This window comes from Parus major, chromosome 4 (assembly GCF_001522545.3).
Source record: "Parus major isolate Abel chromosome 4, Parus_major1.1, whole genome shotgun sequence".
Classification (NCBI taxonomy): Eukaryota; Metazoa; Chordata; class Aves; order Passeriformes; family Paridae; genus Parus; species Parus major.
This window is the reverse complement of record NC_031771.1, coordinates 37297319-37316262: the sequence shown is the minus strand read 5'-3', so window position 1 is coordinate 37316262 and position 18944 is coordinate 37297319. Positions and strand designations below refer to the sequence as shown.

The window sequence follows — 18944 nt, the reverse complement described above, 5'->3', positions numbered from 1 at the left end:
ACCTTAAAAAGTTTATCTAAAATAAAAATAATTCTGCAATAGGAAAACAGGCAGGATAGGAGAGTAATGTTTTTAAATTACTGAAAGCTTGCCTGCAGCATTTGAAATCCCAACCGTGTTACATGAAAAAGATGAAAGCAAAACTTGAGGATAAAATTGAAACCAAATATAAACAAAAGTGAAACCGACTCCGTTGGTTTTCATTTCCCAGTTGGCAGAAATGAAAGAATAAACACAGAGGAAAGAAGCATGACAGCTTGAAAAATTAATTCAGTTTTACCATTTATTTAATCTGTTGTCTAAATTAGACTACTGCATGGCAGCACTCCCTTAGCAAACTACACAATAGAGAGTAGGGGCTGTACTCCTGGTTTATCCAGGCACCACTTTTCACAGCCAGAGGTCTGGGCAAAGGCCCTGCAATATGGGAAGTGGCATCTTCTTCAGTCACAGAAACACTGTTTTGAAATGCTGTGGCAAACATGTACACAAAGTACAGTGGAAGTGATGATGCCCAGGATGATGAAAGGGAGTCAGTAATTCAGCTGGCCAGAGTGCTTGAGTTTTAGTTGTGTTGAGAGTTGAGTTGTTAATATAATTGGGTATAGAATACATGGTCAGGTTTTTGGTTTGGTGGTTTTTTTTGGTTTTGTTTTGTTGTTTTTTTGGTTTTTTTGCACTCCACCTTTGGGGTCATCCACTTAGATTGGGGGCAGATCAACAGTAACCAAAAGATGTAATCCAGCAGCAGTATGAAATGACTGTGAATGGTTTCACTCAATTTCCAAAGATCAGTCAAGAGCTATACTGTACTTTATGACCTTGAGAATTACCTGGTGAATTAGTCAAAAGATGGACAAACGTTGGATGGCTGTGTAATCTCAAATGAATATCCTTCTCCTATTTAGGGATGCATGCTTCTGGGCTGTATTGAAAAAAGGTTTGGTATTGAGTAGAAGCTTGGACAATCTCTGCTCTGCTAAAGCTGTACTGAGGTGAAATTAAAAACTTTAATTCCAGAGGTCCTGTTCTCACACATTTGAACACATTGCATTCAAACATATAAAAACTAAATTTTTTGGATGCCAGAACAATTCTGAGATTTGAGATTGATGAGAGAATACAAAGAAGCCTAACTTTGTTTAGGTTATTAATATTTATGCAGCTTAGATGAGAAATGAAGATGAGTTGAATTGTCTCACTCTAGCTCAGTAGTATTTCAGGAAACTTCCGTGATAGAAATAGCTGCTGAAGATCATAAAGTAAGGCTAATTGCTGTTGGTCTGTGGTCACCACAAAAACTTTAAATTAAAAGCACATTTTATAACCAATCCCATTAACTATTCATATCCTGTATGTCCTGTGGCAGAGGAAAGAGTAACATTTTTAGAAAAAGGAGCATTAGATCATATTTCAACAAGCATAAGTACAAGCATTTAATACATAGTACACTTTAAGTGCATGCCTTTCAAATGTATGTACAAGGGAGATATTTCTTAAATTCTCCAGTGTAAAGCAACATCTCTGTAATAACTAATTCAATTTAATTTTTGTGCTCAACACATCTGTGTCTTTCATGGTGCTATTTTTGTAACTGTAAATAAGTTCATGTGACAGACTTGTTTCCAGCTCACAGTGGGTGATTCAGAGGATCCCAGCCCCCAAGTCTGTGCCTGCCATGATCTGTCTGTAAAAAAAGTGTCTTAAGTAAGCATGAGAGTGTTCTTTACAAATCTGAAATAGTGTATACTTATTTTGAATACCTTTTCTTAGAAGTAAAGGAGAAATCGCTTTGCTGAAAGGGCTGGGTTTGCTTCTCTCAGTGAAATTAGGCAGAGGTAGTTTATGTCTTTTGCTGCCGGATCTGGGTGCTGTGCTAACAATTAGAAGTTTGGGTAGCAAAGGTGTAGTTGTGGGTTAGCTATTAACTTCAGTGGTAGAAACTGCCCTTGCCCAGACAATAAAATGAAAGCTTTAAGCAAATATTAAATCGCACTTTAGTGTAGTGTGTAAATAGTTCTTGCTGTGTGATGCAGAACAGTATGTTACACAAACAAAGGTAGCTGTGAGAAACAAGCCCAATCCAAGCAAGGTGGATTTTATCAGGTGCAGGTCATGGCCAGTGAATCTGAAAACTCTTCCTTGAACATATTTCTCAGTGTTTGCTATCTGGAATAAATATTTTATGCATCCCTGAGTGCCTCTAAAATGTCATTGTCGTACAATCCTGTCTAAGCCTCACAAGCCATCAGTGTGGGAACAATGAGATTAAGCACTTTTCTTTTACAATGGCTCTTTTCTAATGTGTAGCACCCTAAAAAGCACTCACTCAAGGAATGTTAGGCAGGACACTGAGATAAAGATACCCCAGGCTTTAAAAGGTGCTCTCACAGTTTAAGATCCCGATCTTGCATGTATAATTTCCCACTGGTTTCAGAGAGACACACAGTAAAAGTGCTTGTTAAAAGTTTTAGGGACGTCTCCTTAAACCTAGTCATGGAGCTCATGAGAATGCAGTGGTCTAGCAGAACCATGCCCTTGAGTTGCATCAGTGAAGTGATTGTTTATAATTGTTTGAGCTTTAATAGCCTTCTGGTTTTCACCAGGCTGGAAGACTGTTTCTTAATCAGATGTCAAACACTGAGTTTTCCTGTCAGCTTTAAAGAACACACAGCGTTTGTCTTCCTTGGATTCCAACCAACACAGCTAAGCAGCAGCAGCAATTACGTGTGGGTATTCTGGAGTGGATTTGCATGTGAGCGCTTAATTCCAGAATAAAATTGATTATTGAGGATACTGAAATTGAGGATATCTGCTCCCCAGTGCAAGGAATTAATTACTCTCTGACAACCATTATAACAAATCTCTTGTAAACAAGCCCCCCCACAAACTTGTCTGAGTGAAGTTCAGGAAAGTCACTGCCTCCCTTTTAGGCAGCATTTGAGAGAAAAATATTTAGAAATCCCAGATACTGAGGATAAATTATGCTCAGTCATCAGATGTAACACAAAGCTTAAGAAAACACATCAGATATTGGACTAATTATAAATAATCAAATAATGACTGCTTTTGAGACTCCTGGAGGAGGTGGTAAAGGATACTGTCTCTTGTACAGATGTTGTCATCCTAATGCCTCCAGAATCTGGCATCTCCCATCTTCACTCCCTGCAGGACCTGAGAAAAAAATGAAGGAAACCCGCAGGAATTAAAGCTGAATTTTGAAGCTGAAACTAAAGCAATCATTTTGTATTGTCACCAGACTAGCAGACACCAATGCATGCAGATGAGCATTGTGGCAAGGATACTGTGGAAATGATCTTTAGCAATCTGTTAAAAGCCTGGCCCAAATTCCCAGCTGATTTAGACTGCAGCAATGCCAGAGAAGTGGATGTGCTCAGCCACAGACATTATGTTCTTCAAGTGTCATGATAATGTTCAACACAGGAGCCAGCACAAGGGAAATTTCATTGTGGGTATTGAGAGGCTGAAGCCTTGCTTCATTATGGTTAAGACCAGAAGCAAAATAGAGCAGCTTTCTGGGTTTATTGTATTAAAATAAGATGAATTTTCTCCAGTGAACTTCTGGTCTGCAAATCCAAGGGCTAACTTCAATGAGGCTTGAGATCACTGCAAAATAACAACTCATGTCTTTGCTGCTGAGGGAGAATAAGCTCTGCATGGAAACCAAAGGAAAGAGTCTGTTTTGATGTGTAACGTCTGAATCCGCGCCAGGGCATGTTAACACCCTTTGGGTGGAACAGAAATGCTATAGGGCTGATGAAATACACTCCATATACAGTACGAGTTCTCACAGTACATTTTCCTGGGCGTGTTTAACATGAAGTCTGTAATGCTGATTTCAATACACGTTTGAGTTACTTTTGCCTTTGGTTGGGTTTTTTTTGTTTTGTTTTCAGGGAAAATTGAGTTTTTTGTTTTTTTTTTTACCCTTGTCTCTTGAGGATAAATGGGCTTTTCTTCATTCTACTTTGTGTATCATACTTGGGTACAACAGCAGGAGAGGAATGCATGCTGAATGCTTCCCTCCTCCTCCATCTGCCTTGCAATGAGGTGGGCACAACCTGGACACTGCATCACAGAGCCTTGAAAAGCTGGGTAGCTGTTGATAGCATGAATCTGTCATGCAGCAGCCTGATTTCCCAGGTTTTTCACCATCCCACAAAGCTTTCCTCTTGGCAGCTATAGTCCTGTTGCAGCCCTGCCCTGTTTCATTTGGGAGCATAGGGAGGCAGGTGAAGTATTGCCTGGTGGTTGCCTGTACAGGTCCTTCTTAATGGCCAGGCCATGCCTTACACCAGTCTGCCCAGGACCTGTGCTCTCCCACCCTGCCTGCTCTCCTATTCTTGGCTTTCTGGCCTGTCTTAATGAAGTTGCCTCCTTCTGGCAGGCACTGGAATAAGTAAGATACCACCTTTCCTGGCTGCAGTGGAAGGACCCAGTCTTTTCTGCTGCCAACAAAACATTAGGAAAGAGCAGGAAAAATATTGCTGTTGCTACAATGTAGATCAAGTGTTACAGCCAGCAGGAGCTGGGTCTGTGGAGAAGACTGGCCATGGCCAATACTTTAATGGAGCTCACAGCAAGAGGTGCTCAGTGAGAAGCAAATGTGCTACTGATGTTTTCCCCATCCTTCCCTGTTCAACAGGCCATCACTGACAGAATAATGGAAAGGCAAAAAGAGGCACCATTACATGCAATTAAAAGACCAGAGAGGGAAGGGTTTGCTTTCTAACTAGCTACGGGTTCAGAAAGTCTGTTACTGGCTTTTATGGGTTTTCTTGCTTCATATCTGTTTTCTAAATGAGGATTTCACTTTGAACCTGTAATCCTTATACCTCTAAGAATGGCAATGCCCGCTTTTCCTCATTTACTACTCTTTGATAAAGTGTTTTGCTGTTGGTTGCAAAAGAAGATGTGGCTATTTGCATAATTTGGGATTATCAGAAAGAAGTGCAGCACCTCTGGTAAGATTCTCCTCCACCTCATGGCAGACAGGAAATGTAGGCAGAGGTTTTGTCTCCCCCACACACTGTGGGCAGGGGGAGTTCAGGTATCCACAGTCAAAGCAGATGAGTAAAGTGCACGTCTGTTGTCCTTTCAGGGTCAATCTTATGTTTCTGAAGCATTTCTGGGCAGATGAGTCTAACAGGTTTTCTTACCTGGGAGAAGGCTCTATCCCTCTGATTAGTTTGACTTCTAAGCAGGGCTTTGCTCAGAGTACAGATGCTGAAATCTTTGAAAGTGGTATTCACAGCAGAACAGCTGAAAAAGGTGGTCATATTGCAAAATCCTATATGAAGGCAGAGTTCAGTCTGTGACCAAAGAGCAGAATTTTGCTCCAAGTACTGTTCTTTAAAAAAAGATCATGTTTCCTTGTATGCTGGAACAGTCTTGGCACAGACACGAATACAGAACCCAGTTCTCTGAATCCTAAAATTAGCATATGGTCTCATTTCAGCATATCTCTTTGGTCACAAGAGATGATTGATGCTTTTCTTAACTGCATCAGCTTTAGCAAACAAAGGGAATAGTTTAAAAGTTTATCAACAAAGCACGAATAAAGATAACTTTCCAAAAAAATAATATTGCCCATTCTCTATTGGCAGAGAAAAGCTTGATTGATACCATGCAATATTCTGTACATGTCCTCTGAGGAACAGATGTTTTTCCACAGCTTTGAGCAAAGGCTATGACCTATTGCACAAATGTGCCTCCAAGATCTTATCCCACCTTAACTTTTCACAACTATTAATAGTATTTCCAAATACCAACAAATCTTTCTACTAGGTACTTTGTGATAGGGAAAGAAGAACTGCTTTTCTGGAGGTTTGGTTTTTTGCTGTTTTTATTTTTTATTTTTTTTTTTTTTTGTTCCATAGGAATATACTTTTAAGAAAGTGCCCACAGGCACAGAGTAGCTTGTGTTTTGGGGATAATCTTCATGCCTTTTCAGTTACCCAGATGCTGCCAGAGTGAAACCGAAGGAACAAGAACATTGTGTACTGCTCAGATGCAATGTCTGCCATGCCATTGCTTTCACTTTCTGTCTACAGCTGCTGTAATTCAAGTGAAGAGCTCTTCATTCTCAAAGGTTACACTTTCTGTATGTCAGGAGTGTTATCTCTGTGAAGGAAAAAACAAGTCAGACTTACTAGAATGTTCTTGCAGAGAGTAGGGAGGGACTACATGCTCTTTATCAGTCATTACAAAAATATGTGTATATGCAGATTGCAACCAGTTTATAGCTTGCTGGGGAGTAGCCTTCAGCATGTTCTTGAAGCTTCTTGCTGCAAAAAATAGGCTGAACTGACCACAGGACTAGCACAAATAGTGCAGTAATTAAAGCTTCAAAGAAGATCAAAATAATCCTTCCATAAACTGTGGTGGCAGCGCATCCATGGGCCATGCTTCTTGTGTGGGAATGGCTCTTCACAGGTTCCCAGTGGCTTCCCCCTCCATGCAAATGCCACTGAGCTGGGGCTGATATCTTGCCCACTCTCTGCTGGTTTGGGAATAATTTTATTGCTGTCTTCATGTCCATTGATACATTTAAGCTCCCACCCCCAAAACAACAAATGCCCCTGACTGTGGCCCCCTCTAATATAATATAATAAGACAGGTGGTAATAATATAATAAGACAGGTGGTAAAAATAGAGCAAGAAAAGGGAAATTCTATTCCTGGAGCTACCAGTCTTAATACATTAATAGGAGGTATGGTTAAAAATAGTGATTTTTGAAGACTGGCTGTTTTACTAAGAACGCTGCACTAAGAATCATAGTGTAATATCCTAGCAGGTAGTCCTACTAAATGAGCTCCTCTTTTCAGACAGGGCAGAAAAATGCTTTCTGAGATCCCATCTGCAGCTGACTGTGTTTCTAGGTGATTAGTCTTCCTAATCTCACCATGAGAGAGTGATAAACCAGAAGAAAAAAACAAACAGGAATTAATTTCAACACAATGCCAGAAAGACTTCAACATTGGGTTTCTGCAAGTATTAATCATTTTCCCATGTGCTCACCAAAGAGGTGCTGGGGGTCAGTACTGTTCAGATCTAAAAGCACAGGAACAGTTTTGGATTAAGGGGTTCCTCCCTGTCCTTTCTACCACTAATGCCAGAGTGCCTTCCTCTCTTGGTTGTGCTGTCACTTGTGTCTGTGAGCAGGATGGGGGCCATGGTCCAGGTTCAAACAGATGAGGAAGACTCCACAGAAAGAGGTGTTACTTGTAAGCCTGCTAAGTTCCTGGACTTCTTCAGAAAGCTTCCTATGCAAAGAGTAGTGTTAGTATGCAGCAAAACTGGGATGGGACTGAAGGGTGATGGAATATGAGGTGCTTCTTTGCCACCAGTGGAGCTGGTGCTGATCCTTTCCTCTGCTCCTTTCTTCCTCCCAGCTGGCTCTGTTCCTCTCCCTGGCTCCATCCATGGTCTCTGCAGTGTGGAGGAAGATGGTATCAAGTGAACCAAGACAGGCATTACTCCTGGTTAACCAGAGTGTGAAGGTTCAGGCAGGCAAAAGTAACCAAGCTTCTGGAGAGGTTTGCTTAGGCCAGCAGATGGGTACCACAGCTCAGGAGGTCATGGTAGCAGTGAAGCCAGTGGGAACTGGATGCCTTGGCAGCTCTGAAAATACTGTTACATGTGCACTTGCCCCCAGTCCAAAATATACAATGGCTGTATGTAGCTTCTTCTAGGTGTGAATGTGCAGGGAAGTGCAACATGGAGGCTGACCAGGAGTGGGAGATAGGTGGGTAAGTGCTTTTAGTGTTACAGCCAGCTCCAGATGATAAATATTGATGTTTTGGTCTCCTTAAAAGGATTGACTGTTTCTGCTTTTTTTTCTTTCAGCTGGGTAAACACTGGAGAGAGGCTAGCAAGAAACATGCCATACCTGCTGTTTTGTAGGGCTCACCTTAGTTTCTGACTTTGTAGGTTTGTTTTATAATTGATCTATTCTGATGGATGGTGAAGCTGGCATGGTGTTAGACAATGACCCCTAAAACTTTACATGCTTTTGCTGCCTATTTTGGAGCATTTCAAACATCTTTACAAACTGGAATGATTCTTAATGTCAGGTGATTTGATCTGTACTCACTGATGGACGGACTCCAGGTTTTCCCACCTGGAGCCAGTGGAATAAGGCTTCCAGTGCATCCAGTATTGCCATTTATGGACAGATATGAGCTCCTTTTAAGGCACTGCAGAAGCTGATGTTTCTTTCTGTACAAATAAATCATGCATTTGACAGCTCTGGATGGATATGTGGCACCTTCATTTCCCACTGGCAATTACTTGGTAGAGTTGACTTGGTATTTTCATCAAAAGGTTGCTGTTGACATGCAACTGACAAGAACCCTGCTACATTTTAGCACCATTGTGGTCAGTGCTGTCCTGAGGCAGACAGGTCTGGGAATGTCTTCTGAAGATATCCAGCTTTATTTTCAGCAGCATGTGCTCTTAAAGGAGCATGGGCTGGGGGTTGTATTTTAATGAGCAGAAGCATGGCTGTGTTCCTCTGTGAAGGACATAACTCCAGAAGATTCCCACTGTTCCCTCCAGCTGAAAATCTTTGTAGGATTATTTTTACCTGGGTTTGAATTTAATTTCAGATGAACAGGTCTTGGGAGACACTCCTCTCCTCTCACAAGCTAAATTTCTCTCTTGATTACCTGGGATTAATTTGTCTTGTTGTGGGTGATGGATGGGAAGGTGTGTGCTGACAGGTATAGTTGCTAATCCCAGAGGAATCCCAGGGTGCAAAAAAGGAGATGAGCATCTCTCTGCTGCATCTGCAGGGGAGCAGCTGGAGAAGCCCCCAGGGATGTGGAAGGGAAAAGACAGGTTGGCTCAACTCTGCTGTTTGGGGCAAGACTGGCTTCCTTTGTAGTAGTGACTGTTGGCAGCTTTCGCATTTCCTGAAATGTGTTGCTTTTGTACAAAGGCACCTTCTGTTTCTTCCATGTTGTCTGTCCCAAGTGGGGTTCATTGCTGCTGCTTTCAAGATGACTTTTCTGCCTTCTGTCTTAGTTGTTCATTCAGATGGGCTTGAAATTTGTCTTAGGGGCTCATTACCCAGAAGATGAGTCCGATTGCTAAATGGGAACATTCATATTGAATGTTGAATCTAATGCACATTGTTTCCAGGAATTGTCTCAAAGTGCATGCATACTTAAAGGTACCTTATGAAGAAATGCATCTGTTGCAGATAATTGTTTCTTCTTTGTCAGACAAATAAAAATTTGCTCATGTTTTAAGTACAGTATCATTTGCATTTTTCAGCTTTGACTCAAACTGTAGTAGGGGAAGATGGTAGAGATCTCCTGTACACATTCTGCAACATGGATGAGGATTGTTGGTGCCAAGGGGAGGGGTGCAGCAGCATGGCCTGCAGTTTGCCACCAACCTGGGGACTAAAAAAGCTAAACCCCTACACCACCCTTGCCCAGAAAACAGCTTCCCTCTTACACAGAGAAGGGATATGCACAAGGGCTTGTCTGCTGTTGGATTCCTGGGGTTGGCTGTTTTTTCATATCTGAAGTGAACCTGAAAGGGAGCTGAGCAGTTAAAACCATTTTCTGAGCTATTTTAGAAATTCATAGTTACTGCAAGAGGCTGCAGCCGAAGCACAAGTAGTAAACAAAATACCAATGCGTTTGCTAAGAGATTAGTGTGAGCATGGCTGCTGGTAAATGCTCAGAACACTTCAAAGTACCTTATTGTTACATTCAGGTTTTAATTCCTTATTAGTTTAAAGGAAATACATGTCCTCAGAGCAATGAGAGGAAACTTTGAACGTTTTTCTTCCTCTTGTGCTGGGTGTGGGCTTGGTACTGCCTAATTGTTAGTCTGTCCCATGTCTGTACTCCCATAGGAAGCGAGAACAAACCCATTTACATTTGTGCCATTGCTGTATGCTTTCAAATTTTTCTTTCTCTTTTTTATTTTTAAGATCAAAGGTAGCAAGAATAGTGGAGCAGAGAAGTTAAGAATGATGCAGAGAACACAGATGTGAAGAGCAAAAGAGAGAGGAAGGAGCTGAGCCCGGTGCAGAGGGAGCAAGGAGAAGCAGCAGCCTAAATGCAAGTACTTGAATGTGGAAATGATGGGTTCCAGGGTGCTTAACAGGCATTTAATGTGGTGCTTTAATCTACATCTAGTGCCAGTTGGTTAATGTTTTCAAAATTTTCTGCCTCAGGTTCAAGACTTTGGACTCTTATGTCAATAATTTACAGCTCTAAACAGGGAAGTGGCATCAAGGTCATGTGTGCATGTGTGAGAGAGACAGAAAAAGAAGACTGTTTGAGTCTTAACTGGATAATATAAGGTGGTGTAGTGCAGCTGAGGGGTGTGTGAAGCACTCACTTCATAGCTGAACAGCATTGAAATGTAAAATTACAGCTAATCAATGACTGGATTGATCAGAGAAAGCTGAAGGGAGGGAGTCAAACTACTCAGCCAGAACCAAAGTGGTCTGCTAAATTGCTGATGTAAAATGTACTTTTATTAATTCTAGTCAAGTTCATGGATCTGAAATATCCATTTGAAAGCTTTTTGTTAGCAGAAGCATCATTTTAGCTAGTACAGTGATACCTCCTGCATGTGATTTTTTTCGTTACATTTTTTTTTTCTTGGCAAAAAAAAGGTCTTCTGCAAATGCAGGTATGTGGACTAAAAAGAGGTATCTCCAAGAGTGTTTTTCTTTGTGACTTCTGGTATCCCACCTGTATCAGCAGACAAGCTTTTGCCAATATCCTATGTCATCTTCAGGTGAAGGTTTTCCTCATACAAGTGTACCAGAAGAGTATTTTCTGCCATAAAGACTTTATCATCTCAGTTGCTCTTAGGGGAGGCTCACACACAGGTCTAAAATAATGATTATATTTGCAGTCATTCAGTGCCTGCAAAGCTTTAATAAGTGTACTGAGCAGAGGTGGAGGAGCTGCCTGGGAGTTCTGCCTGGCAAACAAATAATCTTGTCCCTTGTTCCTTGCAGCTCCTTCACAGGTGGGTGACAATGCCTGTCGAAAGGATGCGGATGCGGCCCTGGCTGGAAGAACAAATCAACTCTAACAGAATACCGGGGCTGAAATGGCTAAATAAGGTAAGGGGGGCTGTGCATGCATGTGCTGAAGGGGAACTTGATAGCAGTGGCTGAGGTCTGCATAGGTAAATCAGCTCATTCCAGGTTTTCAAAGGGGTGACGTGGGGAGGAAGGGCAAAGCTGAATGCTTCCTGCTGAACCTGTTCCTCCAGCCTTGCCTGCCAGATCTGAAGCGTCCTGCTTTGGCCTGCTGGATTTGTGGCTCATTTAAAAGCATTTTCCAACTCTTTGTTGTTGAAGGGAGTGTTTCTGGAGACTCTGCTTGGCCTTTTTTTTTTTTAACCTAGGAACACATTGTTCAACAAGTAGCATCAGAGGGATGTGTTCAAAATACTCTCCTGAGAAGGAAGACTGTGTTCTGTGTTCGATTCTGAGCTGAAGCAACAATCTCCTGTTTCAGACTTGTGTGGCTTCTCTGATGCTTCTCAACCTGGGAGAAAACAGGGTGACTCAAACGTAATATTCCTGGTCCTGAGCTCTTACTAAGTGCTCAAGACACTTTGAGAGCACAATTATGAGCTCAAGAATGTCAGTGCCCAATTTGAATTTATTTTGATTGGTTGAGTAAAATCTAGGAGTGTGTTTGAGACTTTGAATAGTAATGAATTGTGGAAATGCTGTGTGCTTTCTGCACTACACAGGAGAGTAATTCACCACACTGAAAAGCATGAAGCTGTTTTTGCTACAGAGGCCACTTTATTATCAGAATGGGTGGAAATGCACAAAATCAGGTGCAGAAACATAGAAACTGCCTGTCTGATTAAGTCACTAAGCCAAATAATCTGGTATCCTCCCTATAGCAGTAGTAGTTGTGGTACTCAGGTGCTCATTTTTGGAGTTGAAGAATGACAATTGAAATTACTACTTCTTTTTTCAGCTTTCAAAGCTAGAAATGGTCATGACTATGAAATTATCAATTGCGCTTTAAATTTCATCTGTGAATCTTGTTTCTCTGTAAGTTCCTACATCAGTGACTCTCATACTGTGGCTGGGTAAATAAATATTGCTTTATCCATTCCCTAGTTAGCTGCACTGTGAATTTGAGTAGGTCCTTGTTCATGCATAATGGGGTCACAGCTGAAGAGGAGACCAGTTTTTACTGTTGTCTTTGTAATTTGAGTCCCATGTTCAGGTCCTTCTCCTTGAATATCTCTATTTTGGTGTTAGGTTTCCTACTGACAGTCTATATCTGCTGTCCTTTGCTGGGCATTCCTGCCAAATCCTGAAATAATTTCTCTGCCTTGAAGTTTATTAAACTCTGATTCCCCACTTCTACCCTCTGATTTGGCAGCAGCCTGGATTGCCTTCATTATGCTCAACAAGAAAATTGCACTCCTGAGCATTTCTGTTTAAAAATGTTTACGCATTCATTCCAACAATGGATCATTAAACCAAAAATATTTCTATTTTTACTGTGAATCCTGACCATAAACAAAGACATGCATGGAATCAGTGAAGTGTCGTGTGTATCACAGCCTGTTCTATACCCACAGAATCAGCTTTATAGGTTGTAGTACTTTAATCAGAGTTTGGTTAGGGACAGTTCACAGTTTAGATAAGAAGATGTGTCAGATTATCAAGAGAATGAAACTCATGAGTGTGCCATTCTGGGTTGTCATTGGCTGTCTATTCTTGGGGGCTTTTTCTGAACTGAAGAAAGAATTAAACCTCTCTCAGAAATGACAAATCAGGTACAGCTGACACATAATTCTTTCCCCTACTGTCAGTTCATCATTGTACCTCCAGAACAAACCCCTCCTTATAGGGCTTAAAATGTAAATACTTGTGTATATCTCTGGTGAAAATGTTATCCTTCTGAGTGGCCTGAAGGAGGAAGGGAATTTTTTTACCTTCCCAGAGAGACAAAACTGGGAGGTGTTAATGAAACAACATAGTTCAGTAGAGGACAGAGGGAATGTGAGGAGGGGCATTATGAGAGGTCAGTGCTCCTCGTGGGTCTGGAAAAGGATACATTCTGAGTAAGTGTAACAGAGAGGCAACCTACTGCTTTGAAGGATGCTTGGAGTATTATCTTGGAGATGGATGCTAAGATTTGTCCTATGACGTTGTAGCTAGTATGTGATCTCATGCTCAAACATTTGCACCAAGCATTTTGCAATGCCAGAGTTCCAAGTGATCACAGATCACAGAACATCCTGAGCTGGAAGGGACCCACAAGGATCATCAAGTCTAACTCTCAAGTGAATGGCCCATGTAGGGATTGAAACCATAACCTTGATGTTAGTAGCACCATGCTGCTCTAAGCAGCTGAGGTTTGATCTACTTTCCTTTTCATACCTATTTCTGAGAATGTCACAGCTTTTCCCTTTTGGTATTCCCATCAGAGTTTGGTAGCAATTCCTGTTACAGCACAAAATTTTTGTGGGTTATGTTTTTGACTTTAGGTGAGGCTAATTTTTTAACAGAAACATGAGATTCCTACACAAAAGTCCAGAGATTGAGTGCTGGACCAGTCAGGACATGGGCTTCCAAATCTGAGAGAAAGCACTGATGAGCTCTTTCTTGTTAAGGTCGGTCATTATTAGGCAGCACTGACTGAAGAAGCATATAGGTAATGTTTGATAATGTGTGAAATAAAGATAAAAGTAAAGTAGTATTTAAATAGAAGGTAGCCAGGTAAACTAGAGCAGAACACTCACCTACATGGTATTGATGTAATCAGGTGTCTTTGCAGGATTTCAGGGAAAATTAGCTATTTTGTAGTTGATGAGAAAATCTGTAATTTTTGTGTAGGAGTGTAAACTTTATATATATATATTATAAAATTATAATACACATGGCTTCTGTGATTTTGTTATTTGTGTTATAATTTGGTATAATTCCTGTGCTTCAAGACTTCTGAGATTGGGAATAGCTTTCTGTAATGACCACTTAAACTGCTGTTGAGTGTCCTTGCAGCTTCTTTTGAAGCAGTGAGTACAGTTGATGATGACAGCATGCTATGTCTGGAGTCTTGTTCAGTCTGCTAGGTTTTGAATTATCATATGGTCTATTTTAATCTGGTCTATTCTTAAAGTTCTTGTTGATAGAAACTGTTTTCTATTGAAGTAGGATTTTTTTCCCATGCTTATTACAGTCAATGAAAGAGTAAAGGCACGGAAGCTTATTCTAGGTCTGATGAATACAGTAGTGTTGTGGACCACAAACAGTGGCTTTGAGGCTTCCTTTTGACTGCTTTGAGTTGGAGAAAGAGGTATCTCTGCTGATGATTTACTTATATGTAGAGGGAAAAACAAAGAGGCAAAAGACAAGTGACAGAAGTGATGGAACTACATTAAGAGAAAGATTCAAAGTGTGAGGACTTAAGGGGAATGAGGAACATGTTAAATCAGTGCTTGCCCCAAATTAAAGATGAAGCCAAGCAAGAAGGGAAGAATGCAATTCTGAACAAGCAAATGTGACAGAAAGGATTGAAGACAAGAGTTGAAGGACAAAACACAGGTTCAGAAGAAGATAAGATCACAAGGGAAGGAAGGGAAATAAACCTAGCCTTGGAATGAGTGAAATATTAACCAGACAGGGAAGAAAAGTGGTTATTGGGGGAAGGGAAAGGGTGAAGGATTCATCTCACCCAACCAGATATCTACAATACAGACATTTAAATGAGAGCTGCCTGTCTAGAGTTGTATGTTGTCAGTAGAGGGAAATAGGCTCTTTTAGGGTGAAATTCAGGCAGCATAGCTCAGGTGACTGCTGCAGGAGGAGGGTGCATTTTGCCCTGGAAGTACTTTTCTCCTTATAGAATGATAAATTGATCTAAATCTGCAGTGGCAGAGTTTCTTTAGTGCAAGATGTCTGCATGTGAAGCCAGATAAGTATTCTTCCCAACATGGGAGAAAAAACAAGGGTTGTGGAACAAACTCAGTTTGTATGGCTTTACAGAAAAGAGCACAAAGAGTTCTGAGGCAGCCCTCTAGATCAGGACAAGGGAATTCACAACCATATTGTGTGACATAAAAACACATCTGATCCAGCATCCTTCTGGCCCAGTATCCTGTGTGCCAAGAGCTTGTGGAAGGAGTGTAGGAAACAGGCTATTCAAGTTGTGAAAGCCATTTGGCTACCAGAGCTGGAGCTGCATGCTAAAACTATCATCTTTAATAGTTGCCAGAATCTTCCATGATCCCTTGGGGAATCAATTTATACTGACACCATGTAAGGCATGCCCTGATTTAGATGTGTGTTAAAAAAATGAATTTGTAAAAAGCCTTCCTTTGCATTTCTTTAAGTGGTCTAAAATTTCTGAACTAAAATGTGTTCAGGTATCTTTAATGCACTTCTTCATAAGAATGTCTGTTTTTTTTATCCCCACTGGAGAGATGTCTACCATTGATATATTCTTATGTCTGCTTGCTTGGCATACATATTTGCAAGATCTTTTTTCTTCACCATGCTAGTATTTACTGGCTGAATCTAAATTCCTTGATTTTGCTGTGTTCCTATGGTTGTTTAGTTTCGGATATATTTTTCCTAACCATAGAAGTGTCTGTGCTGACAAAACTACCCTTTGTATGCAAGCTTAGAAATGTGTAGTACTGCATGTTTTTTCTGTGTGTCAGCTTGGAAAGCTGCCAGGCTTATCTTCCCTGAAGTGGCTTCTGAGTATTTCATAGACTTGGACTGTGTTCTGCTTTTGGTGACGCCAGTGGATATTTTCCGGTTGATTTCAGTGACAGTGACACTGGGCTAGAAAGGAGCAAAACACTTAGAGATGCTGAAACTGTGCTTATAAATTGGTGACTTAAAATCATCAGAAGATTCCTCAAGTCTGTCAGTGTTGGCATTTCCTATTTGTTTTCTCTTCCAGGAGAAGAAGATTTTTCAGATTCCCTGGATGCATGCCGCAAGACACGGGTGGGATGTTGAAAAGGATGCTCCCTTATTTAGAAACTGGGCAATTCACACAGGTATTGGAACTGTCTTTTTGCAGGACAGATTTTCACATTGTTTTCCCTTTTAAAGTTACATTTCCTTCTTTCTTGTCTTTGTTTTCACTAACACAGAGAGTGAACTTAAGTTTCCAGATTTGTGGGAGGCTAAGTGTTTTTTTAAGGCCTATGATACTCTCCAGGTTAATGGAAGTGCCATAACTCATTTGCATTGAGGAACACAGTAAAACTTAATTGATTTAAATGTTAACAACATTGGGTTCAAAACTGTCAGATGTAGAGCACAGTCAGCACTTTGTAGACATAGGCCCTTAGGCTTTTTATGCCTTTCTATGGATTTGAGCCAGACATAATAAAGGTAAATGCTGTGCAAGCTTTTCCATGTTTTTATGGAGTCACATCAGATCTGCAGTACCCTGGGTCCTTCTTGAGCACAAACTGTTCATCAGCTGTTCTAGAAATGTGCATGAGAATGAGATCACAGCACTCTCTTGCAACCTCAGGTATTGTTCGTTTGCTTGTCATGGGAACCAAGGGCTGATAACTGGAAGCTAACCTACACTGATATTAATTTGCCATGAATCTTCAAGTCACATGACATATGTGCCTAACTTTCTTTTCTTGCTTAGGAAAATACCAGTCAGGAGTAGATAAACCCGATCCAAAGACATGGAAGGCAAACTTCCGTTGCGCTATGAACTCCCTGCCTGACATAGAAGAAGTGAAGGACAAAAGTATAAAGAAAGGAAACAATGCCTTCAGGGTGTACCGGATGCTGCCGTTATCTGAAAGACCTTCCAAAAAAGGTAGAGGGCAGAGCCTGTCAATGTGAAATGTTGTTGAGGGAGTTGTGTTGAGGAAAACGCCTACTGCAGGTAGCTCAGTATGCAACAAGCCACCAATGCAAGCTGCACATGGTGCCCTGGCTGGCTGGGAAATTACTAGAGCTTAGGAACAGCTGCATGAAAAATGGGCTACATTCAGAAGAGAGGATCAATGAGATGTGATACCCCCAAGGTGTTGATATTTGTCTGTTAAAGCTGATGGAGTTGTGTTCAGAATCTAGTCCAAGGTCTCCTTCAGTCAAGGAATATGATTTGGGGGTATTAGAACTCAACACATTTAACTGTGTAGGGGTCATTCAGAATATGGTGGCAGATATTTTGGTATCTTTTTTCAAGCAAGAGTACAGTTAAACTGGCTGTCTTGAGCTCAGTGAGAGCAGTACACTCTGCTCAGAACATTATGCCACAAAACTACATTGTTAGTTACAAAGACCATGAAAAACCAGCTCACAGAGCACAATAATGGTGAAATGGGAAAGTGCCTGAATCCCCAAATTTAGGGATTAAATCTCCTGCCTGCCAGGAGGAGACCTAACCACCAGGTCAATCTCATGAGTATTTGGTTTCTTTCAAAGCAGAAACATTGGTTTATTTAGTGCTCATGAGCTTTCATATGGCTTCCTTACTGGTTTATGCAGTAGAACAATGGTTTCCTTAGTTCTCTGGTATCCTGTGTTGTCTGCAATTTTGGATGAAAAGACAACCTGCAAACCAAACACACAGTGTTCCTCTAAAATATGGTTCAGTTCATCTGTAGCTACAGTTTTCTGTTTTCTTAGATTGAGAAGTGAAAGGCAGATCTTTAGTTTAAGGTCAGTGTGACTGGAAATGATGAAGCCTGGCATTTTTGGGATAGAATCATACTGTGAAAGGGAGATCAACGTGCAAAAGGTAGAACTTTTGTTTTGAAACTGTTTCCGTCTCTTGTCAGTAGTGTATTTTATATGTTTAGGCACATTCCCCAGGACTGTAACATGTCCCTTGGCAGTAGATTTGTGTAGGAACTACAGAAGTTCTTCTTTAAAGCTGAGATTTTGAGAATTTGGGGGCTGTAGCAGGAGAAGATTCTGCAGAAAGTCCAGTTACTGTAAAACCTTGACATAGTTTGGGTCTCATGTATATTTTTACATGCCCTTTTTTTGTGGCATGTGGCTAAACAGCCATGGTAACGAAAGAATCTGGCTGCAAACATTTCTGATTTTCTGTGGTATCGTGTAGTAGAGATGGGACAAACTCCTGGAACTCTGTGCTAACAGTGGGGTAGAGCTGAGCTTGCACCAGCAAGACTGAGCTTCTTCATCAGGTCAGAGCAAGGGCAGCAACACTGGGGTCTGCCAAGGCTCAGGACATTTTGTGAGGGTCACATGCAGTGTGGTTTTTGGGATTCCCAAGTCCAGCATGATTGCATAAACCACTTTTGCATGAATTGTAATATGTATTTCCCTACCAGGTTGCAACTATTTACAAAAATACTGGTTGAGGTTTATTATGTTCTCTCTTCACATTAAATCAATTAACAGTCTCCCTTTTCCTGTAGCTACAGAGAAAATGTCAGAAATGTGATGGGACACATATTTTGATTTTTCTTCCCTTTAAGAATATTTTGCTCCCCGTTCCTTCTTTTTAACAGGCCTTGTATTTTAATTTGTCATTCTTCCATATTTTTCACTTTGATTTTTTGACTGCAGCTGCTTTCCTTGGTCCCATAGTGGTTCTTTTTTGTTGCCTTTTAAAACACAAATCCACAGCATTCAAGGTGAATTTTTTGCTGCCCAGGCCTTAAAGGAAGGGTAAAATCAAGCAAAATATGTTCTCCCTTTACTAGGAAGTCCTGCCATTTTGAGGCTCATTTTAGGGCTATTTGTTGGTGAATATACAAAGTGTGAAGGGTAACTCATGGCATACAGGACTTTATGAAATCTTCCTTCTGTTGTTGCAGGAAAAAAAACGAAATCTGAGAAGGACGACAAATTCAAACAAATTAAGGTAAAACGTGTCTGTTTAATAGTGCAAGAGCCTGTGAATACAATCTGTTGCAAATATTTTTTAATAACACCAGCAGTATAT

General features: G+C 40.9%; 1 protein-coding gene across 3 annotated transcripts in view; it reads left to right on the top strand.

The window, feature by feature from the left end:
• Positions 1 to 18944, top strand: part of IRF2 (interferon regulatory factor 2) — a 40281-nt gene that overhangs the window by 7056 nt on the left and 14281 nt on the right. The window contains exons 2-6 of one of the 3 annotated variants that reach the window (XM_015624253.3): positions 9971 to 10100; positions 11015 to 11122; positions 15951 to 16050; positions 16662 to 16838; positions 18817 to 18863. In XM_015624253.3, coding sequence (XP_015479739.1) covers positions 11036 to 11122; positions 15951 to 16050; positions 16662 to 16838; positions 18817 to 18863 — 411 coding nt within the window. In that variant the 5' untranslated portion in view covers positions 9971 to 10100; positions 11015 to 11035. Of the gene's footprint in view, positions 1 to 9970; positions 10101 to 11014; positions 11123 to 15950; positions 16051 to 16661; positions 16839 to 18816; positions 18864 to 18944 lie in introns of those variants that run through there. The other 2 variants (XM_015624254.3, XM_015624255.1) reach the window with 2 other exon arrangements.